This window comes from Dermacentor variabilis, chromosome 6 (genome assembly GCF_050947875.1).
Source record: "Dermacentor variabilis isolate Ectoservices chromosome 6, ASM5094787v1, whole genome shotgun sequence".
NCBI lineage: Eukaryota > Metazoa > Arthropoda > Arachnida > Ixodida > Ixodidae > Dermacentor > Dermacentor variabilis.
The window spans coordinates 58,575,501-58,602,093 of record NC_134573.1 but is presented as its reverse complement, the minus strand read 5'-3'; the positions used below and the strand labels follow the sequence as shown (position 1 = coordinate 58,602,093).

The 26,593-nt window shown below is 44.8% G+C and overlaps 1 protein-coding gene across 1 annotated transcript in view; it reads left to right on the top strand.

Moving 5' to 3' along the window:
* Positions 1-26,593, top strand: part of LOC142584802 (piwi-like protein 1) — an 81,099-nt gene that overhangs the window by 17,520 nt on the left and 36,986 nt on the right. The window contains exons 3-4 of the mRNA XM_075695077.1: positions 3,111-3,323; positions 13,887-14,027. Coding sequence (XP_075551192.1) covers positions 3,111-3,323; positions 13,887-14,027 — 354 coding nt within the window. The remainder of the gene's footprint in view (positions 1-3,110; positions 3,324-13,886; positions 14,028-26,593) is intronic.

Sequence of the window (26,593 nt, the reverse complement as noted above, 5' to 3'; positions counted from 1 at the left end):
GCTTCGGCTCTGTCTCAGGCAGCTGCTCTGAAATATAAGCGTCACATTGGTCGACGTCTCACAATATACATATAAACAAGAAGAAAGGTAACCGAGGTGCCAAATTTTTGTTATTCATATCACAAGAAGCCAATAAACATAGGGAAAATAACTTGTACTTGCTAATTGAATTAAATAAATGATAAATTATTGGAAATGAAAGGGGATGAAGAAACAACTGGCCGCAGGTGAGATACGAACCCACGTCTTCGCACCATGTGTGCGATGCTCTTACCAACTGAGCTACTGCGGTGCCGTTTTCCCTTCCACTTCCTGGGGTATTTATGTTTTTAGTACTAGAACTAAACCTGGGAGTGTTAGCCAGCACCACCACTCACAAATCACAACTATGTGTGTGTGTGTGTGTGTGTGTGTGTGTTTATATTATGGGTAAGACAATCACATGCATAATGTGAAGACATGGGATTATTCCCCACCTGCAGGCTGTCGTTTTTATATCCATTTTCATTTCCATTAATTTATCTTTTCTTTAATTCAATTGGTAAGTACAAGTAATTTCCCCTCCGTAGCGGGAGAGAGAGAAAGAGAGGTGAAGGAGGGGAAGGAGTGTTGGCTGTCTGTGAAGAACCCCCCCTCAAATAAATTACAGGGTATGCCCCTGAACCTGGAAGTAGATACTACTTGGTTTTGCTTCCAGAAACGCGTGCAGGATTCAAAGGACAAAAATGACTTGTGTAGAGATAGATAACACAAATATTAAGTACAATAACATAAGCCACGAGCGGGTGTCACGGGTCAAAGTGCTTTAAAATCTGTCAGAGCTGCCAGCCTTCATTGCACAGTGACTTATGGCTGTGACATCTGATAACCTCCTATGGCTTTAGTGTTCAAATGGGCTTCTTGTAACACAGAAAGGAGCCCTGCTTGGGTTTGTCTGTGCCTCTTGAATATCTGTGCGCGATCAAATAATAAGGTGATGTTTCACAGAATGAGGAATGCAGAATGCATCAGCGACCACAATTAGCCCAATTTCCATCCAGATATCTCTAGAGCAAAGAAGGATGCCAGAATAGCCCTTTTATTTCCCTCATCAGGATATTTTACAGTGCAAAGAAACTAGACACGAATAAAATAACGTAATAATAACACGGACAAAGAGGTATATTCTTACATTGGTCTAATTTTGGGAAACTGAGCAGTTACTGTGTTTTCCTTCATAAATTTGGCCAAAATAAATGCATTTGCAAGATCTGGGCACTGCTCCTTCCCCTTGGCTGTCAAAATGCCCTGCAAAAGGCAAAAAAAGAGCCATTGCGCATGCTGAGATCTCGTGCGGTCAGCCTTCCACCACAGCCTCTTCTGGTGCCATATGCCTCGGCTAACAGTGCCCTCTCGGACTACCCGGGTGCACATGCCGCATTACGCTTTTCTGCTGCGGAGTGCGGCAGATGGGATGTACAGAGAAAAACCAGCCAGCGTGCGCAAACCTCGGAGGCCCTGCTTGAAGGCTGTGCTTGTGCTGGTTGCAAGCGGTCGGTGGAAGCGATTGCCGGAGCTGGAAACATTCTAGACGTTGGGTTTTGGGCACCTCCTATAATGAGAGTTTTTTTTTTTTTTCCAATTTAAATGTCTGGTGCAATGACGGGCCCTAAAATGCTATACGACTTATCCGTTAGTTTGAACTATAGAAGCAGGAGTTATAGGGACTTCACTGTACTAGGTAAATACCAGAAAGCAGGAAGAATGTGGCAGTTTTTTGCACACCATGAAATCGGATCTACGACTCCAGCAGTCAGAGCAAAAGTGAGGGACTTGATAAAAATTGCTATCACTTATTTCTTTGACCTGCTCCATGTTTGGAGTGCTCTGTTCTAAATAAGCTGCCCCAAGTTTAAAATTTTGTGCTGCAGATATGTCTCTTTTCCGATTGAGCTCCTCCAAAACCAAGATATTTCTGCTCCAAAAATTCCTTTAGAATATATTCCAGCTGTCTCGCCCTGCTCTATTCTTACGAAACAGCTCTAGGAAGGATGAAAACATAAGCACGAACTGCACAGGTCAAGCACCAGACCGTGCAGTTTTTTATTCTCTTCGCCTTCCGTAGTACTGTAAACATGTTTCGTAACTGTACCAGGAATGAACCAGCCCAACATTCAGTATCTTGGTTCAGTTTGCATTTCTTACATCATAAAGATGTCAGAGAAATTCTACCGTAGCTTCTCTGATATGCATTGCTTCGAATACTAATTGAGGATCTGCATCAGCGTAAAATGCAATTGCACAAGAAAGCAAAGTATTGTGCAGGAATATTTACATAGTGCACTAAATGCAGCAATGTTCACCTGTGGGACAGTGTATATCAATATTTTTTTTTTGTTTGAGAGGCACACGACGATAGTGGTGAGGCAAAGAGATACCACAAACGCTAACACAAGGCACACACAAGTACTTTCGGCTGGCAAAAGTGACTTGAAATGCCCTTGAACAGGCCTTTGAACACTGTGTGCCCCAATATCGAGGCAAGAAAGCGCTCTGCATTTTGTGGTGAGTTGGATCCAAAACGACTAGAACTCGCTCTGGAGCGACCAGCAGCATCAAATTCGGCATTGCAGAGTGAAAAGAAAGATAAACTGACAGAACTGTCTATTTGTCGCACCCCACGTTTTGTCTATTGCCTTCAATGTGTAGCTTGCTATCCTTTCATGATGCTAAGATGTGTTTTGTCTAATTATTATTTTGTTAAATTCCTATGCCGGGATCCCGTGTGTCTTATATTTATACTGTTTGCATGTGTGCACAATTTTGAGTTTACTACTACTTGTTGTGTTACTATATTAGTTATATAATATATATATATATATATATATATAATAGTAATTGTAGTGTTACTATATTTCTTTAAAAATAATCCTGAGATTAAGTGCAATGACTCACTTATATTCTTACAAATATTTTTTTGTATGTGTGCGTTGTCTGTTAAAGTAATCATTGTGCTTGCGGCTCCGTCAAGCTCTCACTTCTGTCGGGGCTCCTGCATCATGTTAATTGTTACTTGGCGTCAACAAAGTTCAAAGTGCAACATTATTCACTCATGTTTCTGTATATCTCAGGTGCTCCGACGAGACAGTGTGCTCGACCTGCTGTCTCACCTGCCACACTTGCCAGACTACAGGAACGAGGCTATGAGGCGCGTGGCCGGCTGCATCGTGATGACCCCGTACAACAACAAGACGTACCGTGTCGACGACATTGACTGGGACAAATGTCCACTCAGCACATTCGAGACCAAAGAGGGGACGAAGACGTACATGGACTACTACCAGGTGTGTACACTGGTTGATGTGTTTCTCGTTTAAAGACTTGGAATTTGCTGCAGTAAGACAGAGACGCAGTTGTGGACATACATTAGCGCTAACAGGTAAATGCTTCGTTGTCACTGCACAAATAGCTCAGCTCTAGGATGAGTAAAATGGAAACGGAGTTGATGATGCGAGCACTTTTTTTGTCTTGCCCTTTCCATTCTTTGCATACGTGTTCTGGAGTTGTGTTTTCCAGGAATTATGTATTTAGCGTAACCGTCAAAAAATTTTACACGAAGGAACTTTGGGCTTGTTGGTATTTCATATCCACCAAGTAATGTAGAAAGAAAAGAAAAGGAACGCAAATAGAGGCATAGCCTTTAGTCTCTGTCTGCTGTACTGTCCTCATGTTTTTTTCGTGCTAGTCAGCTAATATGTCTCTGAATGCAAGGAATGCATAGAGGAACTGACAATTCTATAATTGTAGCTAGCAGTAGCACATTTTGCTCGCACTAGCGATGAGGGGCTAAACGTAGGAAGTTGACAGTAACAGGCTGGCAGGTAAATGTGAAGCTACTGCCCTTGTGTGCAACTGATAATAAATAGATTGCTTACTCGTCAGAGAACAGCGTACCTGTAGTGCGTGGGGTATGTGGGTTCATGTCCCCAAAGGTGGCTTGTTCCCCTCTTACAAATTCTCTTCCATCATAAGTAATGGAAAGTAAAATTAATCACTTCGACAAGTGGAAGGAGAGAGAGGAAGGAGTCCTTGCCTCTGGCACTCTGCGGATTCGGTGACCGCATTTCCTAAAGTGTGCCACCCTGTCAGTTCTGTTCATTAGCCGACTAATATACTATGGGTCCCACGTAACTTGCTTGTACCAAAAACTACTTAATATGAAACTGCCACACGTCTGGACGGAATGAAGGTAGTGTTTGCTGTCACTTGGAACAAGCCTGACTAGCTTTTGCATTTTGTCTCATTACATAATTAGTTATTCGTATTTAATAACCTTCTACAATGTTATATTCAGAGCAAAAGTGTCAATGAGAAAATTGTAGACCATCCTAAAAAATTTGCGATGCAGCTTTTTGTTGCTCAATGCATGCTGCATAAATGTTTGTTCCAGGCCTAAAGGAACGTCGCGTGACACCTTTTCTGTCAGGCTTGGAAAATTTTTGTGTAACATCTATTGAGCAACAAAAAGCTAGACACCCTCATTGATCATCCCTGTTTAACCGGTTTTAGGTGGTGTTTTTGTTGGTTATGTTCAGTTCAGTATAGGGTATAACTATAGATTCCTGTAGGAGGCTATAGATTGTCTATCGAATCATAACCATGCTATTTATGTGCTGTGCAGTGAAGCAGAATAATATGCTTATGCAGGATATCAGTGTGAAAAGCTTGTACTGTCAAATGAATGTTTTGTTTGACAGTCATTTTTAGTAAAAGCAGGGCTGTAATTAGACATTCTTGAAGCAGCGCTATGTGAATCCTTATTTTCCTTAAGGTTAAAAAATTCAATTTTACATATTACGCAGGGCACATGAGCACCAAGTTGTGAGAGGTGTGGATTTTCGCAATGGCGCCGTAAAAAAATCTTGTGTAAAAATAAGCACGCAATCAACTGAAGTATGATGAAAGCTGCTGCTGGAACTAAGGTCATTTTGGAGCTAGCTTCGGTGCTTAATGTCTCAGGAGTGCAAGGGCTCTAGCTTGCCTTCTTAAAGGGACACTAAAGCGAAACAATAAATCAGTTTAGACTAATAAAGCATTGTTTGAGAACCCTGCAGGCAGCCATTTCAAAATAGTAGTTTCATTATTAGATGAGAAAATGAAGGTCGAAGTATGAGTATTTGAATTTTGTGCCGAATCCCCGACGTTGGTACGTCAGTGTGATGTCAGGCATATTCCAAGGTATGTTTTTGCATTTGACTGAGTAAAGGTTCCTGAAATTTGCTATGTTTAATATTTGGCTCCTTTAGAACACAATGTAGTCAATCTGTACTGCTATATATAATTGTAGTCCCTAGAAGATTCCATCAAAATCCAAGACATCACAGCCCCCAGGTGCAGGAACTTAAGCAGGCGTCGCCACCTGCCTTTCGTTCTTGCACTTTTTCTGGCTTACCAAGCATTTTATTGTGGTAAGAGTGGTGTTTTTAGTGTTGTAGAAAGGTAATTTACAGGTGCAAAAGAAATCATTTTTCTCTTTAGTGTTCCTTTAAGAGTGTTGGTTACATGGATGGCTGGATGGATGTTATGAGTGTTGCCTTTGGAACGGGGCGGTGGGTTGTGCCACCAAGCTCTTGTTATTATACTGCCTAATGTTCGCTCAGGATAAAAAAGAAGAAAAGAAAAAAAAAGCGTGCTCTGTTTCCTTAACCAAATTTTCTGAACCCCTATTGTGAACTTTGTTTTCTTATGTCTTTGTTTTTTGGCATTTCCCTACTTTTTCACCAACTTCCAGTCCCCTCTACAACCTCTATTGCGGACTTGTTTACTTTCCTCCTGCTCTCGCTGAACCCAAGGGCTTCAAGGAGTCCATTGGTGCCTAAATCGACTGCTGGGAAGATATCTTCACATTGTAATAAAACATGCTCCATCATTTCCTTCGCTTTAGCACAGCAAACACATGCTTCTTCCTTACGTATTGCGTCATAAGCGCATGTTCTAAGGTATCCTCATCTCGCTTCGAAAAGTACTGAGCATCCCTTTGAGTTATCATAAGTTGTTTCTTTCTGGATTTCGTTTTTTTCTCTTAAATAGCTACTCGTGGCTGGTTTATTTTTCATTACCGCCACCCATGAGATCATTTCTTTTGTGGCTCGCCGGGATGCGCGGGATGTGCCCGTAGCAGTTCTCGCCATAACAAATTTCATCTGGCGCTTCTTGTATCATATGCAGCTTTTCGGCCCGTATAATCATATATGAAAACCCAAAATCACATTGCTCTATTTGACTTAAAGGCAAGTGGTGGGGTCTGGCTGAAGTGTTATAATCAGCTGCACCCAATAATTGCGCTCCTTATGGTACATGAAATCACCGGATAATCAGATAGCACTGGAACCTTTGAATCTCTGTCCAGAGATTGTCGACCTAGTGTCGCACGCTCGGTCTCTTTTCGCCACCAAAAAAAGAAAGATATTAAAATTTATGGGTGTGACTGTCAACTTTCGTCGTGTATTCACGAGTTATCCTAGATGCGGCGGTAAAAACGACCTTGTTGAATGTGCAAAGCCATTGCAATATACTGATACAGCACTGACCTGAATTTCTTTTCTATCAGCACTTGTCACTTCTGATGTCTCTCCATGTTATATCCAGGCTGTTTATACATAAGAGTTCACTAGCTCATGTTCCCTGCAGGAGAATATTAGCAGAGATATAATATTAAAAAAAAAATGTCACGAGATACAACTGCATGAGATATGAACTCCGAATTCGTTGTGAGACTTTCACATTCCTGCTTTAAGTGAAAGCGTTGCAAATTATTACTGAACCCTCGCCTTTCCTATTCCTGTGCATCACATGGGGCTCATAGTTTGTTTCTTCGATGCCTTTGGGGGTCTCTAAATTGGACACCGTGTTCATATTTGGGAAAAAATAGGGGCATGCTATTGGTAATGTGTAGGCAATGTCCTAAGCCGGTGGGTTAAATGCGCTTTTCCTCAAAAGATTACATATTCAAGCTGTGCTAAGCGTACTCAGTGTGTGTTACAAGTGCCATAAAACATACCACTGCCCTGTCATAATTACAGCGACAACAAAGGTAAAATTTTTCTAACATAGGGGGAACGCTGCTCCATGATTGTGTGTGTTGTCTAATGTGTGTCGATCGAATACAGCTATAGCAAAAAAAAAAAAATTGGAGGACGCTTAAGCTTCGCCTTCAAGAGTGGAACGCGACAGCGTTCCTGTTTCACCCGCCAAGGGGTGTAAGACAATGGGCTACGGCGCAGCGACTACGCGCCCCGCATCGGACGCGGTGAGCGTCGAGCAACGCAGCGTTCGGCGCGACAACAAAATGTGCGCCTGAGCAAGCGACGCACGCCTGAGCCTTAGAAACAGCTCGTTTCTAAGGCAACACCGCGTTCACTAGAGGCGCTTTTGTACCGCTTTGAAGCATCGAACTCGTGGCTCAGTGGTAACGTCTCCGTCTCACACTCCGGAGACCCTGGTTCAATTCCCACCCAGCCCATCTTGGAAGTTGCTTTTTATTTATAAAGTGCCTGCCGTGATTTATCGCTCACGGCCAACGCCGCGGACACCGACGCCGACGACACCGGCTTTTCTGCGACACGAGCTCCTTAACGCTATCGCGTTAAAAGATTCTTAAGCAAACGTTTCGAAGGGTCGATTTCCTGTTATCGTCTGTGGTTCTTGAATCTCTAAGAGAACTCTACGTTTCACAAACTTTACACTTGGAAGAAATGGCTGCATTTTAAAGGGACACTAAAGGTTAATATTAAGTCAACGTGGACTGTTGAAATACCATCCCAGAAACCTCGAAACGCTTGTTTTGTGCGAAGAAGAGACTTAAGAGAAAATGTATTCTGAAGCGTCTGCGTACCTCTAGTGCAGTTCAAATCACCTGCCCTCCGATTGAGGAGTATTGACGTCATGGTCTCATAGTGACGTTGCGCCATCGGTGAGTAAAACGGCTCCCGCAGACGGTGTTACGGTTTTTCTGCACAAAACGCAAACGCGCGGCCAGAAAGAGCCAAGACAGAGCCGACAGCAGCACGAAAGCGGAACATTGAAATTTCTTTCTCTATGGCGGAACTATGGTGGCTAGCGGAAGGGAAAGCGCACGACGATAAGCTGGTTCTTTATTTTATGACGCCAACTTCAACGCTCGTTGCAATGGATGACTCTGACAACGACTTATTAGCTCACGATGCTGGGCTCGAGTTCAGCGATTTAAGCACTGATGAACGTGACCTGCTGTTGAGGGCTCGCGCTGCCGGCGTCATTGCATACTACTATGACGACGGCCTGCTTTGAAAGGCACTTCATGCCACTTCAGTAAGTCGGCGTTGAACTCGTAATCCTCTGGAGGAAAGTGCAGCGAGCACACTACGTGATTTCTCGGCTCTTTGTCAGCGCGTTGTGGCAGAGGTACAGCACTTAACCACTTCGAACGGAGAGGTTCAGTCGTTGGCACACAGTGATAAGTGACATTGGATTCGCCGCTGCAACTGCCCTTGGCCAAGTTCCGCGGACCGTTCGCGCATCCCAGGACACCACATGGACGTGGCATTCTCGCTGCTTGTTCCAAATGCAAGTCTCGCGAGCCAGCAGGACCACCGCAGCACGACGCGATAAAGAAACAACTGAAACTCAAAGCGCGCGCGGCGCATAGTCGAGTGCGCAGAATCGAGCGAAAAGGGAACCTTTTGATCACCCATACTACTCAAGGGTAACATAAAAATGTTATTTTTTCTTAGAACCAAATAGAAGTAGACAAGTAGCATTTTCTTCCGTGTTATACTCTAATGAAATTATCTTTTTAATACGAGTAGTTGAGTAATAGTGACATAAATTATGATGAGGAGTGCTTTCGTTATCAGGCTAGTACCGGAATGTCGCTGGGGGGTCTCAAATCGTGTCATGCATTTACCTCAATTTCTCGGTTACTAAAGCTCTGTTCGCGATTATATTGACGCCTTAGACATTCTAGAGCATTGCTTTATCACTTTAACTTGACTTTCTGGTAACCTTTAGTGTCCCTTTAAGGGAAATGTGAAGTTTTAATGTTTCTGGTTTATATACAAGGCATTACATATAGTTAGTGAACCCTCACTTTGCTTTTTTTATTTTTATGCATGATATATTTGGTTCACCTGTTGTCCTCGGTGAACTAAACTAGGCAGCATCTTCCATGGTTGGTGGCGGTAAAAACAAGGTAATGGGTGATATGTGTGGGAAAGTCAGTAATGGGTGGGTAATTGCTGCTTTGCCAGTAAATTGCATATGCAAATGCTCTAGAGCATTTCAAGTGTCTGACGAGAGGGGCAGAATTCATCCCGTGCCCCTGGCAGGGCTACGAATGTCACCAAGATCAAATTTAGGGAAATTGGGAGGAACACTATGAGCTTTGCATCGTGAAATAATGTGTGTGTTGATGAATTGACTGGCTGTTTCAAAATTGGAATGCATCATGTAACCACACGAAAACAAGGGACAAAGAAGGAACACACAAGACACGCGCGGAACTTCAACTAAGGTTTACTCCGGGAAATCCCACATTTATACAAGTAACATAATCACACTTGCTAATCTTCAGACAGCCATCACTCGACATGCGGGCGTGAGTGCCACAAATTCGCTTGTAAATATTTGAACTCTTTATCGCTCAATGACACTGAAGAGTTGCTTACGCAGCTGCCAGAATGCATTTTTATACAATAAGCTTCATAGATTTCTCGGCTCAGTTGTGACGCAAACATCTTAAAGACTTTAGTGTCGCGGAACCTAGGCGTACAATTACGACAGTGGCGACAATGGTCAGCCAGTTTGCCGCCCCCCGCCAATCCTTCTACTCCTGCGCGGTGCTCCTGCAGTCTGACGTTTAGGCACCGTCCCGTCTGCCCTATGTAGCTATTGCCACAAGAGAGAGGTATCTGGTACACTACCCCTATTGATGAAGTGATGGCTGTCTGAAGATTAGCAAGTTTGATTATGTTACTTGTATAAATGTGGGATTTCCCGGAGTAAGCCTTAGTTGAAGTTCCATGCCTGTCTTGTGTGTTCCTTCTTTGTCCCTTGTTTTCGTGCGGTTACATGATGCATTCCAATAACGACCACCAACTAGCCCGCTTATCCCTGTTAAATATGTTTCAAAATCCCTGACAAGTGCTCAAAAGTATTACGTGCGGGCAAGGTTTCAAACAGAGCAGTCATGTACAGAAAAATTTTCAAAGGATGTGATACATAATTATCGGAAACTGACTCTTGTTCCAACTGTGCGAAAGAAACAGCAGCTTTGCTGGAAATTTAGTTGTAATTCTGGAAGGTTGCGCACATCTGCAATAATTCTTTATCGCAGTGAACATTACAAGTGTTTTATGATGACTGTGCTTTGTTGTGTATAACCTCAACAGTACTATTGCCTTAACTAGCAATAAATTTGTTCTAATAGATGTAAACACCAAGTACTATTGTTTGTTTAAGTGTTAAATTTTGTAACGAAGGTGCATTTTTGTATGCGCTGTACTGCTGCTATTGTGTGGGGTCAGAGACCTCTGTCAGGCACACATTGCCATTTGTCCCTGCATGATTTTGAGATTTTACATGATTTCAGTGTATAAATTCAATTCAGATCATTTTTTTTCGCCTTTTGTAGATTACCATATGTGTGATCCATAATCAGGTCCATGTTTTTTAATGTTAAAATTACTGGTAAATGCTCTTTCTCTCATTCTGTGTGTGTGTGTGTGTATATATATATATATATATATATATATATATATATATATATATATATATTGTATTCTGCCTAATTAAGTCATTTTGTCTTAATTTATTAACTTCTCAAATATTATAATTACATGAAAAGTGTCAATGACGAAATTGTAGAGCAACATGAAAAACTCTCGATAAAGCTTTCTGTTGCACAATACTTGCTACATAAAAGTGTTTTTCCAAGCGTGAAAGCAGCCCACAAATACACATAAAGTGCCTCAAGCGTCCAGTCGCGTGGCACCTATATATATATATGTATGTATATATATATGTATATATATATATATATATGTATATATATATATATATATATATATATATATATATATATATATATATATATATATATATATATATTCCATATTGCTGTTTTTCATTGGTGCATCAACATACATTTTCTGTTTTTCTAGTACAGTGAAACCTTGTTAAACCGTAGTTGGCCGGAGCTTGGGAAAAGTACATACTAAATGATAGTACTGTTTAACTGAAATGGCATAAGATCGCCCACTTACCTGTCGAAAACGGAACATGGAACTCTGAGAAAATGTGATGAAAGGGGAAAAAAAACATGCAGTATTTATTAACTTCGCGCGACAAAATTGTTATTTTTGTTTAATGCTGCTGCGTGCCACCTTTTCAGCCAGCCTCCTCTTCTCGGCAAACACTCGCATGGCAGATTCCTCGTTGGCGTTAAGTATTCTCCGTGCACGTGCGCGGTAATAGAGACATTTAGCGTGTCCGGTATTCCGGCAAGCATGGGCGGTTTGCCGGTTTAGCGGGGGCGTAAACGTGAGCGGCCAGACTGGTGGCGCCAGCTGGTGGCACAAAGCTCACCACGTAATCACAAAGCTAATTACTATGTTCTGCTTAGCTGCTGGTGTAAATTTTTGACAGTGGCGTAATCTTGTTCACAGTTACGCTGCTGCCAAAAATTTGCACCAGTAGCGAAGCAGGATCTAGTGGGTTACTGCAGTTTTAGCTCCGTGTTTGTCTGGTTGAACTCTACACTACCAGGCGGCTGGACCGCTCTGGCCTCTCACGTTTACGCCCCCGCAAATCCGGCAATCAGCCCAAACCACTACCGTTTACCGGAATAGCGGACAGGCTAAAGGTCTCTAATACTGCAGAAGTCCCGGGGCGCCTTTTTCATTGCTGGGTTCTGTCTTCATCTCGACGAATGCATTCACAAGGCTGCTGTAACGCGCAGCTTCTGCCACTGTCGGGCCTGAATTGCCCGTGCTGTCGCTTTCCGTGTCGTCCTCATCACTGTCGCTAGTCGACACTTCGGCAACAACAGAGGCAACAATCGCGAAAATTCGAACCTCATAGCCGACATCTCTTCGCAGTCGCAGCAGCGCTGCCGAGCAACTTCTTCACATTCCAAATGCCACACACCATAGTCAACAGCAGATCCCTGTCACGTGCCAGCGCCGACTTGTTCGTGTCACGTTCGATAGCATGGACGATGTCTAATTTTTATTCTATGCTGAGCACTCGGCGTCTTTTTTTATCCGAGCTTCGGGCATGACGTGAGTCATCGCTTGCACGACGCCACAACACTCTCTGGCACGGCGCCGAAATGATGTTGATGTTGATGGGGCTTCATGCGCAAATGCACAGGGTGCTTGGAGGCCGTTGTTCCGATCTCTTAGGCTTGTTGTCCTGCCGGGCCGCCCGATGGAGACAACGCGCCGCCATGTTTGCGCGATGAAAAGTGGAAACACTACATGTTAACCGATGCATATGCAATAAGCTGGTACGGTTTATGCGGATAAAAAAGACATTATGTTCAATGACCGCTGAGTCGGGGATTTGACTTTACTACTTTTAAAACGAAACTTAGTAACTATTTAAGCGGGTATGGTTTAGCGAGGTTTTACTGTATGTATGTATGTATGTATGTATGTATGTATGTATGTATGTATGTATGTATGTATGTATGTATGTATGTATGTATGTACGTACGTAGATAGAGTAGAGGGGGGTCAGATGGTCTGCCCCCCCCCCTTCCCCCCGAGAAATATTTGGTACACCAGTGTGCTCAGTCATAGCCACGGTGGTCATGCTGTTACACACAGTGAATGCTGCTGTGAATGCCAGGCTCCTTAAGGCTTGTCAGTGAGCAAAAATTATCATGTAGAGTGTCTTTGTGAATGTAGGCCCAGACAAGTTGTATGTAGCTCCCCATGCTGCATGTCCCAGCATGCACACTGGTCGGTATATTTTCTCGTGTGCTGCATTGCCCTACTCGCCATTTGTGTCCTGTGCTGTCCTGTTCCGTGTACTTCTGGGCCCTACATTGTGACCATCACTTTTAGAAATCCCTGAAAGCTGGGAGCCTTTGAGAATTTATTATGATCACTGAGTATAGCCATATTTGACCTCCATTCTCTGTCTTAGCCTTGTTTTCTTCCTTGACAGCCTTGGTATCCTTCTTGATATCTTCATCTGCTTCCTCACCTAACCCTGGAATCTTATATCAATCAATCAGTAATTGAATTTTATTTCAGTTAGTTCCAAATAAAATGGGAGCTGAAAGGAAAAAGCAGTTTAAATGACCACTTGACTAAGCTAGCTCTCCTTGTAGTAGATACTTGTCCTACTTTGTCCTATGCACTACTTCTGTTGATCCTGAATTGCACTAGACTGTCTCCTGTATTGTATTACCCCCATATTCACAAACGTGCCTTAACTTGAAGCCTATGCTTGACTTGATCCAGATGAGGACGCCAGCTGGTGTGAACGTACCAGAAGCCCTCATTGAGTTTTATTTGGTGGGTTCATGTCGGACATTATTTTCACCAAGTTGAGCTTGGGCTTCAAGTTAAGATGCATTTCTAAATGTGGGAGTTACATTTGCCCTATGTTATTGTGCTTTTATTCTGTGTTATCCTACACCCTGTTTGAATAGTTGCCTTGTTCTAAGTTGTAGTGATGGGTAAATGCCTGGGGCAGGCATTGTCACGGGTATTCTAGAATGAGCGGTGTGCTCTAGACTAGCAATCACGTTGTGTCGCACCTCCCCCTGCCAAGCTATGCGTATTGAATTTTTTTTCTGCGGCTTCGTTGCACGTTGTCCAACATCCAGTTGACGTGGATGCTCTCTGTCCTACTTGCAGGAACAGTACGAGAAGCGTATTTCTGACGGGAGGCAGCCACTGCTGGTGTGCCGTCCTAAGGAAAAGGACCTGCGTGCTGGCAGGACTGAGAACATCTACCTCATACCCGAGCTGTGCGTGCTCACCGGACTCACCGACGAGGCATGTGCTCTGTGGGCTATCTTCGATGCCTTCTGCTTGCTTAAGCTGGTGCTTGCAGGGAATGGCCTTGATTTTTTTGCTCTCTGATTTAGACTACTTGCGTAAGATGGTCACTTTCCACCCCTGTTGTGCAGTTATTTTCATTGAAAAACACAAGTCCAGCCTTTGTTTACAATGGCAGGAGCATGTTTTTTTTTTTTTGTACAGTAGAATCTTGTTTATGTGTTCTAGGGGAAAAAATGCGAGAAAGAACATGCTAACCAGAAAAATGCATGATCCAAAGTTACTAAAACATTTGACAGACTCAACAGTTGACATCTACATAAAGGGACGCACATGTTGCACGAATCCTTGGGGTACAAGACACAGACACTCGCCAAGCGAGTGAGCGGCCCGAGACGCTCGTAATTTTTGCGGCTTCAACAAGCTTACGTTTGTGCTCCTCGAATCAGGCCCGAGTCAGCAGCTTCTTTGGACGGGGCATTTTGGCTGTGACTTTAAACGCTCACTAGATGTGCCCACAGTGATGCTGAGACGACATAGGGCGGAAGCTTGCGTCCGTCTGCCGTGCACAATAACACGACAGTAACTCGTGTTTTCTTGTTGCCAGTGGACCAGACGTAAACTTGTTTGGAGCCCTTTTCGTTCATGGTGAGGGGCGATGGCATGTCCAGATAAACCGGCGTTTGGTCAGCATTGCCGATTTGCCCTAGCTGGAACTTCCTGGACTTGGGCAGCGAAATAATGTGGCGCCGGAAAGTCACAAGCAGTTCCTTAAATGATTCGGGCAGCTTTTGTGAAATCGCAGTTCGGCGGCGTAAGGAAAAACCAGCATGGCACATGTACTGATAAATCCAGTGCTTGCTCGCTTTGAAGGCAGAGCTCGGTAGCCCTTTTCCTCTTGCAAGGTCCTTAGCTTTTGCCTGCATAAGCTTCACGCTCACAGCATGATGCGCGGCTCGCTGTTGGCGTACGAACTCAGTCAGGGTGAGTTCGACTTCCGGGAATGTCCCATTCTTTGAGCCGCAAAAGCTTCTTCGCATTCTGCTGCATGCAAAAAGGGCTTCCTTCTACGACGTCATCCGCGAATGCTTGCCTCGTTGACGCCAAATGCCTCCCGGCCGCACTGTTGCCGATGTCCTGTGTGGCTAGAATAACCTTTCTCTTGAAAACAGCCGAGAACTGTTTTCGTTGTCCCGACATCTTGGGCCTTCAATGCGGAATGAAAAAGATGTACTTCGCAAAGCGTGGTTTACACGTGTGCCGCCAAGGTGCGTCATCATCATCATCATCAGCCTAGTTACGCCCACTGCAGGGCAAAGGCCTCTCCCATACTTCTCCAACTACCCCGGTCATGTACTAATTGTGGCCATGTTGTCCCTGCAAACGTCTTAATGTCATCCGCCCACCTAACTTTCTGCCGCCCCCTGCTACGCATCCCTTCCCTTAGAATCCAGTCCGTAACCCTTAGTGACCATCGGTTATCTTCCCTCCTCATTACATGTCCGGCCCATGCCCATTTCTTTTTCTTGATTTCAACTAAGATGTCGTTTACCCGCGTTTGTTGCCTCACCCAATCTGCTCTTTTCTTATCCCTTAACGTCACACCCATCATTCTTCTTTCCATAGCTCGTTGCGTCGTCCTCAATTTCAGCAGAACCCTTTTCGTAAGTCTCCAGGTTTCTGCCCCATATGTGAGTACTGGTAACACACAGCTGTTATACACTTTCCTTTTGAGGGATAGTGGCAACCTGCTGTTCATGATTTGAGAATGCCTCCCAAACGCACCCCAGCCCATTCTTATTCTTCTGGTTATTTCAGTCTCATGATCCGGATCCGTGGTCACTACCTGCCCTAAGTAGATGTAGTCCCTTACCCCTTCCAGTGCTTCGCTACCTATCGTAAACTGCTGTTCTCTTCCGAGCCTGTTAAACATTACTTTAGTTTTCTGCAGATTAATTTTCAGACCCACCCTTCTGCTTTGCCTCTCCAGGTCAGTGAGCATGCATTGCAATTGGTCTCCTGAGTTACTAAGCAAGGCAATATCATCAGCGAATCGCAAGTTGCTAAGGTATTCTCCATCAATTTTTATCCCCAATTCTTCCCACTCCAGGCCTCTGAATACCTCCTGTAAACATGCTGTGAATAGCATTGGAGATATCGTATCTCCCTGTCTAACGCCTTTCTTTATAGGGATTTTGTTGCTTTCTTTGTGGAGGACTACGGAGGCTGTGGAGCCGCTATAGATATCTTCCAGTATCTTTACATATGGCTCATCTACACCCTGATTCCGTAATGCCTCCATGACTGCTGAGGTTTCGACTGAATCAAACGCTTTCTCGTAATCAATGAAAGCTATATATAAGGGTTGGTTATATTCTGCACATTTCTCTATCAGTTGATTGATAGTGTGAATATGGTCTATTGTTGAGTAGCCTTTACGGAATCCTGCCTGGTCCTTTGGTTGACAGAAGTCTAAGGTGTTCCTGATTCTATTTGCGATTACCTTAGTAAATACTTTGTAGGCAACGGACAGTAAGCTGATCGGTCTATAATTTTTCAAGTCTTTGGCGTCCCCTTTCTTATGGATTAGGATTATGTTAGCGTTCTTCCAAGATTCCGGTACGCTCGAGGTTATGAGGCATTGCGTATACAGGGTGGCCAGTTTCTCTAGAACAATCTGACCACCATCCTTCAACAAATCTGCTGTTACCTGATCCTCCCCGGCTGCCTTCCCCCTTTGCATAGCTCCTAAGGCTTTCTTTACTTCTTCTGGCGTTACCTGTGGGATTTCGAATTCCTCTAGGCTATTCTCTCTTCCACTATCGTCGTGGGTGCCACTGGTACTGTATAAATCTCTATAGAACTCCTCAGCCACTTGAACTATCTCATCCATATTAGTAACGATATTGCCGGCTTTGTCTCTTAACGCACACATCTGATTCTTGCCTATTCCTAGTTTCTTCTTCACTGTTTTTAGGCTTCCTCCGTTCCTGAGAGCCTGTTCAATTCTATCCATATTATACTCCCTTATGTCAGCCGTCTTACGCTTGTTGATTAACTTAGAAAGTTCTGCCAGTTCTATTCTAGCTGTAGGGTTAGAGGCTTTCATACATTGGCGTTTCTTGATCAGATCTTTCGTCTCCTGCGATAGCTTACTGGTTTCCTGTCTAACGGAGTTACCACCGACTTCTATTGCGCACTCCTTAATGGTTCCCATGAGATAGTCGTTCATTGCTTCAACACTAAGGTCCTCTTCCTGAGTTAAAGCCGAATACCTGTTCTGTAGCTTGATCCGGAATTCCTCTAGTTTCCCTCTTACCGCTAATTCATTGATTGGCTTCTTGTGTACCAGTTTCTTCCGTTCCCTCCTCAAGTCTAGGCTAATTCGAGTTCTTACCATCCTATGGTCACTGCAGCGTACCTTGCCGAGTACGTCTACATCTTGTATGATGCCAGGGTTCGCGCAGAGTATGAAGTCGATTTCATTTCTAGTCTCACCATTCGGGCTCCTCCACGTCCACTTTCGACTAACCCGCTTGCGGAAAAAGGTGTTCATTATCCGCATATTATTCTGTTCTGCAAACTCTACTAATAATTCTCCTCTGCTATTCCTAGAGCCTATGCCATATTCCCCCACTGACTTGTCTCCAGCCTGCTTCTTGCCTACCCTGGCATTGAAGTCGCCCATCAGTATAGTGTATTTTGTTTTGACTTTACCCATCGCCGATTCCACGTCTTCATAAAAGCTTTCGACTTCCTGGTCATCATGACTGCATGTAGGGGCATAGACTTGTACCACCTTCAATTTGTACCTCTTATTAAGTTTCACAACAAGACCTGCCACCCTCTCGTTAATGCTATAGAATTCCTGTATGTTACCAGCTATTTCCTTATTAATCAGGAATCCGACTCCTAGTTCTCGCCTCTCCGCTAAGCCCCGGTAACACAGTACATGCCCGCTTTTTAGCACTGTATATGCTTCTTTTGTCCTCCTAACCTCACTGAGCCCTATTATATCCCATTTACTACCCTCTAATTCCTCCAATAATACTGCTAGACTCGCCTCACTAGATAGCGTTCTAACGTTAAACGTTGCCAGGTTCAGATTCCAATGGCGGCCTGTCCGGAGCCAGGTATTCTTAGCACCCTCTGCAGCGTTACAGATCTGACCGCCGCCGTGGTCAGTTGCTTCGCGGCTGCTGGGGACTGAGGGCCGGGGTTTGATTGTTGTATTCATATAGGAGGTTGTGGCCAAGTACTGCACCAGGGTGGCCAATCCTGCTCTGGTGAGAGAGTGCGTTACCGGTTCTGGTCACCGGGATCAGGCCGCACTCCAGGCCTGTTTGTGCAATTTCTCAACACACGGTTTTTTTTTTTTTTGTATTTCCCGGAGGAGAATTGCGCGGCACCGGGATTTGAATCACGGTCCCCTTGCACTGGAGACGGATACTCTACCGTCCCCGCAGGAGTTAAATTAAAATTTGAATTATGGTGTTTTGCGTGACAAAAACCACTTTCTGATTATGCAAGCCGTAGTGGAGGACTCCGAAAATTTCGACCACCTGGGGTTCTTTAACGTGCACCTAATTCTAAGTACACGGGTGTTTTCGCATTTCACCCCCATCGAAATGCGGCCGCCGTGGCCGGGGTCCGATCCCGCGACCTCGTGCTCAGCAGTCTAACACCATGACCACTGAGCAACCACGGCGGGTCCCGTAGGAGTTGTACGCCTCATTTAACCTACAGTGGCGCCCTATTTGATCAGTCAAGGTGGACCAATCTGAGCTCGGTTATACCGCATGGATGGCACTCGGCTAGAGAACCTGGTATTTATGACCTGCACATGTGTGGCCACACATAATTGAGGATATATAATTTTTTTTTTTTAGGAGGGTTTCCGTACAGTGATAAAAGGAAGGAAAATACATTAAAAGGAAAAAAAGAAAGGGAAAAAAAAGGAACATAACATGTGATTTGAACTCGTGATCCTTCAATGTTGCCCGGAAAGGTAGCTCAGTCGGTTGGTTTGTCAAGCCAGCGGTTACTTTCAAGCGCTATAGCTCCTGCTCCGAGCCTCATACTTATGTGGAAAGGGGCTGGTGTTGTCCGCGACAGTCGATTTTTGCTGATTCTGAGTGGTTGGAAGGCATTATTTCTTGGAAAAATGGCCGCCAGAGGAGCTGCGTGAACTCGAGCGGCTTTAGAGACTAGGAAAATTGCCTTACAATATTTAGACTTGAGGGGAAGCTTCGTTAACAAACTATAACACGGCAATGAGCACTCGAATACGACGAGAGAAATAATTGAGACGTGGAAAATTCCCTCGAAATAAATCTGGTTTGCGAGACAAATGCTTGTATGTATTGAATCTCTTAAAAGATGAGGGGGGAAATATGCGCTCACCGAGAGGGCATCGTCCGCACGAGACCACCGCCAGGCTCCTTACGGGGATGTGGAGAGCTTCGCGGCCGGAACGAAGCCCCCCCTCTCCGCCGACCAGGCGTGGAAAACGCGCTTTCCGATCGCTCAAGGTTGCGTAGGAATGGTATAGTTCTAGCGTCTAGGAAAAGTTTTAACAGGTGCGAGGACGGCACGCATAGCGTGGGAAGCTAGCCGCCGGAATAGCTATCTTCGAGAGCTATTCTATATTATATTATATTATACTTCGAGAGCTATGACTGATGCTTTTCTATATATATGTATTCATCTCATCTATGCGATCGCATGCGCGTGCTGTTTCTTTGTCTCTGCGTGTAGTAGTTAAGAGAGTCAGTTTAAGGGCGGAGAAGAGGGAAGGAAAGGAAAGCAAACTTGCAGCGCCGTGGTTTTAAAGCGCAACCGTGGTAGAGAAACGGAAAGGCGATATAAGCATGCGTGGCTATGATACGCACACGACAAACTGCCTTAAGGTATTTAGAATTGAGGGGTAGTTTCGTTAACAAACTATAACACGGCAATCAGCACTCGAATATAATTATAACCCTAATAATAATTGTAAATATTCATCTCATCTATAGTATCTAAAGCGCGCGTTGTTTCTTGCCTCTGCGTGTAGTAGTTAAGAGAGCCAGTGTAAGGGCGGAGAAGAGGGAAGGAAAGGAAAGCAAACTTGCAGCGCCGTGGTTTTAAGGCGCAACCGTGGTAGAGAAACGGAAAGGCGATATAAGCATGCGTGGCCATGATACGCACACGACAAACTGCCTTACAATATTTAGACTTGAGGGGAAGCTTCGTTAACAAACTATAACACGGCAATGAGCACTCGAATACGACGAGAGAAATAATTGAGACGTGGAAAATTCCCTCGAAATAAATCTGGTTTGCGAGACAAATGCTTGTATGTATTGAATCTCTTAAAAGATGAGGGGGGAAATATGCGCTCACCGAGAGGGCATCGTCCGCACGAGACCACCGCCAGGCTCCTTACGGGGATGTGGAGAGCTTCGCGGCCGGAACGAAGCCCCCCCTCTCCGCCGACCAGGCGTGGAAAACGCGCTTTCCGATCGCTCAAGGTTGCGTAGGAATGGTATAGTTCTAGCGTCTAGGAAAAGTTTTAACAGGTGCGAGGACGGCACGCATAGCGTGGGAAGCTAGCCGCCGGAATAGCTATCTTCGAGAGCTATTCTATATTATATTATATTATACTTCGAGAGCTATGACTGATGCTTTTCTATATATATGTATTCATCTCATCTATGCGATCGCATGCGCGTGCTGTTTCTTTGTCTCTGCGTGTAGTAGTTAAGAGAGTCAGTTTAAGGGCGGAGAAGAGGGAAGGAAAGGAAAGCAAACTTGCAGCGCCGTGGTTTTAATGCGCAACCGTGGTAGAGAAACGGAAAGGCGATATAAGCATGCGTGGCCATGATACGCACACGACAAACTGCCTTAAGGTATTTAGAATTGAGGGGTAGTTTCGTTAACAAACTATAACACGGCAATCAGCACTCGAATATAATTATAACCCTAATAATAATTGTAAATATTCATCTCATCTATAGTATCTAAAGCGCGCGTTGTTTCTTGCCTCTGCGTGTAGTAGTTAAGAGAGCCAGTGTAAGGGCGGAGAAGAGGGAAGGAAAGGAAAGCAAACTTGCAGCGCCGTGGTTTTAAGGCGCAACCGTGGTAGAGAAACGGAAAGGCGATATAAGCATGCGTGGCCATGATACGCACACGACAAACTGCCTTACAATATTTAGACTTGAGGGGAAGCTTCGTTAACAAACTATAACACGGCAATGAGCACTCGAATACGACGAGAGAAATAATTGAGACGTGGAAAATTCCCTCGAAATAAATCTGGTTTGCGAGACAAATGCTTGTATGTATTGAATCTCTTAAAAGATGAGGGGGGAAATATGCGCTCACCGAGAGGGCATCGTCCGCACGAGACCACCGCCAGGCTCCTTACGGGGATGTGGAGAGCTTCGCGGCCGGAACGAAGCCCCCCCTCTCCGCCGACCAGGCGTGGAAAACGCGCTTTCCGATCGCTCAAGGTTGCGTAGGAATGGTATAGTTCTAGCGTCTAGGAAAAGTTTTAACAGGTGCGAGGACGGCACGCATAGCGTGGGAAGCTAGCCGCCGGAATAGCTAAGGTGCGTAGGTGAATAAGGTGAATAGCTAAGCCAAGGTGCGTACTCAACAATAAAGAAACGATGCTGTAGTCACGCAGCGATAGCAAAACCAAGCCATAGCCATGCAGCATTAAGGAAGCCAAGCCGTAGCCACACAGCAATAACGAAGTCAAGCCATAGCCACGCAGCAATAACAAAACCAAAACTTCTAGCCCAAATTTCTGACTGAAATTTTTGTTTGGATCCGCATATAATACAAAGCGAAAATTTGGGAAGCTAATAGTAGGAAAAAATCTCGTGTTATATGCGGGTTTTTACAGTATTTTCGTTTGATGCCGCGGTGGCCTAGCAGCGATGACAGCGGCCTCGAACTTACTGAAGCTGCGAGCCAGCTTTTCAGCCTGCCCCTTCTCGGCAAACACTCGCATGGCAGGTTCCTCGTTGGTGTTGCATATTCTCCATGCACGGGCGCGGTAGCATTGCAGAAGTCGCGGGGTGCTGTTCTCATCGCGACGATTGCATTCATGAGGCTGATGTAACGCCAAGCTTCTGCCACTGTCAGGCCTGAATCGCCGGTGCTGTCACTTTCCGTGTTGTCCTCATCACTGTCGCTAGGTGACACTTCGGCAACAACAGAGGCAACGATGGCGAAAAGCCGAACCTCGTAGCCGTCATGGCATCTCTTCGCGGTCACAGCAGCGCTGCCGAGGAACTTCTTCGTGCTCCAAATGGCAACAGCATAGTCAACATTAGACCCCTGTCGCATGCCAGCGTCGACTTCGTGTGACGTTCAGTAGAACAAACAATGTCTAATTTTTCTTCAATGCTGAGCACCCGGCGTCTTTTTTATCCGAGCTTTGGCAATATGCGAGTCCTTGCTCGCACGACACACAATGCTCTCTGGCACGGCGCCGAAATCATGTTGATGTTGATGTGGCTTCGCGCGCAGACGGACAGGGCGCTTGAAGGCCATTGTTCTGATCTCTGTAGCTTGTTGTTCTGCCAAGCTGCCCAATTGAGACGACGCACCGCTGTGTTCGCGCGACGAAAAGTGGAAACACTACATGTTAACCGATACGTACACGATCAGCTGGTGCGGTTTATGCGGATGCAAAACACATTATGTTCAGTGGCCGTTGATTCGGGGATTTGTCTTTACTACTTTTAAAACGAAACTACTGTTTAAGCGGGTACGGTTTAACGAGGTTCTACTGTACCAAAGCCTTACTTGGCCTAGACCTTCTCAAAGCCTTTGATAACGCGAAGCACACTGCCATAGTAAACAGCTTGGCTGAGTTGCAATTGGGAGAACACACATACAGTTACATATGTGCCTTTCTATCCAACCATATCAACGAACTCTCAGTGGGTGACCTACTCTCTGAACCGATCAGCCTTGGAGTTTGCAGCATTCCCCAGGGAGCCGTTCTGTCACCTTTCCTATTTAAACTTGCAATGAAGTCGCTACCACCCAAAGCCTGCAACACACTCTCTATGCCAACGACGTTACGCTATGGACGATCATGGCATGCGACGGACAAGTAAGTCAGAGACCCTTTGGAATGCAGCCAACATGGTCGTCCGACTGATGTGGGTTTAGAGTGGTCGCAGAGCAAATCGGGGGTACTAATACTTCGCAGATATGCAGGGAACGTAGGGAATGAAGTGGCCCACCAATGTGCTCATGAATTCGTCATCCAAGCGGTGGGTCCTGCCTCTGACCCAGGGGACCTGGTCAGTGAGCCACTGACCGCATACCATAACATAGCACAATGCTACCATCTCCCAAGGCAGACAGAACCCCCACCACATCCCAAGCTCACCAAGAGACAAGAAGTCACCTGGCTCCAAACACACACCTTTCCCAACCCACAAATATACACACACTCTTACTTCCCCTCACTTGATAGACTCACGCTGCTCAGCTGTGTACGTCCATAGCCTTTTTAAATTGTATACTCAGGGATTGCAGTAATGTACACAATTATAATGTGAACCATGTGCACAATAATGCTGAATGCAACCATAGCCGGCATCTATTAAATATGCCATGCAGTCCAGTACAATGATGCAAACCCATGTGGGATCACCAGCGTGTTTCTGGGAAAAAAGTTTGCTTCGTGCTTGAGGTACTTGGGAAAACGGTGACAACTCTAGGGTGTCGACTTTTGGACAGCACACTGTTATCTCTGTTGAAATAACGTTAATTTCGTTCAGACATCAGCGTACCATGGCATGATAGCTGACAAATGGCAAAGGAATGATGCCATGTAGGTATTTGTATTTACATACTACAAAAATCCGTGTTTGACTTTAGTGACCTAGTAATTGGTGTTGTGCGCACAAAGCTTGACTCCGTACTGGTTCTGCTACCTGGCACCGCTTGGCAATAGCCATCATTGATTATCCGATGTTGTCATTCATGATAGCCTGCACCGGTTGGGCAAGGTCAGCCTTCCAGATGGCATGCGATTACTCTTATGCACATTGCCACGTACAGGTCACAGTTAAACATTAGGAGATGTTTTCTGGCCTTAAAAATGAATGACCTTGTCACATCCAGAAATGTGCCTATCTTCAAGCTATGACTTGCAGTACTGTGACCAAGGTTGCATGCATGTCCCATCTGTTGTGTCAACACCAGTATATTGCCACGTCTCTTCTATGTTGATGACAAAGACAACAATGGGAGCTTTAGTAGGCCTACTAAAGCTCGCATCATTGTCTTTGAAGTTGACAATACACTATATATATATATATATATATATATATATATATATATATATATATATATATATATTTATTGTTGGTTTTGTTGAGTACGCAGGGTGACCAGATCTTTTGGGATTACGGATTGAGTGGATTTGGCACGAAGCCAACGAAACGACACACAACTGTCAAGCTGCCATTTTGTTTAATAGCACAAAGAAAACGAGAGGGAGAAAACAAGAGTGACTTTGAAAAAGGTGAAAGGACGACGGCGCACCATCGGATACATGGCGCCATCTTGTGACTGCCCATTACACTACTGACACTCCCCCTTAATGGACTGTCATTGCGCCCACACTTTTGATGCTCAAACATTCACAGTGCTTGAGAGTTATTCTTCCATTTAAGGCCTTAGTGAAGAGGTCGGCACAGTTGTTCGACAATTCGACGTACTGGAGTTGCAACTTTCCCTCTTCGGCCTTTCCTCTCAGGAAATAATACTTGAGGTCAATGTGTTTGCTTCTATCTGAAGTAACTTGGCTTTTTGCAAGCGCAATTGCACCCTGGTTGTCAGCCATTAAAATCTGTGGTGCAAGCATGAATTCGTGCGCATTAAGTTTCTTCATGAAATTTTGGAGCCACATTACTTCCTTTGTAGCGTGACACATCGCTATATATTCCGCTTCGACTGTTGACAATGCAGTGCTTTGCTACTTCTTACTACTCCAGGAAATCGTAGCACCAGCTAGCGTGAACATATACCCACTGAATGACTTCATGTAAGGCTTGTATGCACTTCCTGGTTCTCTGGTAGACTAGTGCATTATTCTTTGTCTGTTTCACATAGCGAAGAATGTGCCTTATGCCATTCCAACGTTGTTATGAGGGATGTTCATTGAACTGGCTCATGTAAGTAGTCGCAAAAGCCAAGTCTGGCCTCGTGCTTCCGACGAGGTAAAGCAACGCACCAACTGCTTGTCTGTACTTGCGGGGCAGGTCCTCACTTGATGGGTTATTGTTGTCTCCTCTTTGGTACTTGCTTCCAGGATCCAAAGGAGATGATGCTGCCTTTGCATCTGACATGCCAAACGTCTCCAGTATGTCGTTAGCATAGGCCGTCTGGTCCAGTGTTAGTTTTCCATCTTTTTCTTTCTTCAGTCGTATGGAAAGAATGTGGCTAGCTTCACCCAAGTCTCTTGCATCAAATTCTTGACCCAAGCAGCTCTTGAAGTCGGCAATCTGTTTCTCATCTTCTGCGATGATCAGCAAGTCATCATCATAGACTGCTACGATGCGGTTCTTCTTTTTGCTGACATAAATACAGGGTTCTGCTTTTGATCTTATCCCTTCTGACTTGAGCATTTTGTCCAAAGCAAGGTTCCACTCTCTTCCAGATTGTTGTAGCCCGCAAAGGCTCTTCTTCAGAAGGCAGACTTCATCCTTCTTACAGTTATTTAAAGGCTGCGGTTGTTCCATGTAGACAGTCTCTTTCAGAATACCATTTAAGTATGCTGCTGTGATGTCCGTCTGGTGGATCTTCCAATTCGTCTCAACCGCTATGGCCAGCAGTGTCCTGATGGACTTCAGCTTCACTACAGGAGAGAAGGTTTCCTTGTAATCGGTACCTTTCACCTGTGAGTGTCCGCTTGCAACCAACCGAGCCTTGTACCGCTCTAGGTCACCATTTTCTTTGTACTTCTTGCGGAACACCCACTTGCATTTTAAAACTTGTCTGTCTTTTGGTCGTGGCACTAGCTCCCGTGTATTGGAAGCATTGAGGCTGTCCAGTTCACTCTGTGTAGCTGCTTACGATTCCTCCTTGTCTGGTGCATAAAGGCTTCGTGTAGAGTTTCTGGATCTCTTTGGCTGTTTTGCCTGGTATGCATGGTGTGCGTGGCATTCACTTTGATGTGGTTTCTTGTTTGCTAGTCTTTCCGACCGTCCTAGTGCCTGTGTACCACAATCTGGCATGCTGGACAGTCGCTGCGTAGCTCCTTTCTCCTGTGTAGTTGCCTCGTCTTCATCAGCTGATGAGCCATATTCTTCAGCATAGTTGTATTCAGTGTCATTGCGATCTGAACTACCAACATCACGTGGCTCGCTCAAGCTGTCTTCCACCTGTAACATTATTGTGCAATAAGTGTCGATATGTGCTTCAGGCTTGCTACTTGCAACTTGGGTAAGCTTGCATGGGAAGGACTCTTCTTCAAAGGTAACGTCCCGACTTACAAAGAAGCGATCTTCCTTCTAGTTACACAGCTTGTACTCCTTCACTCCTTCTGC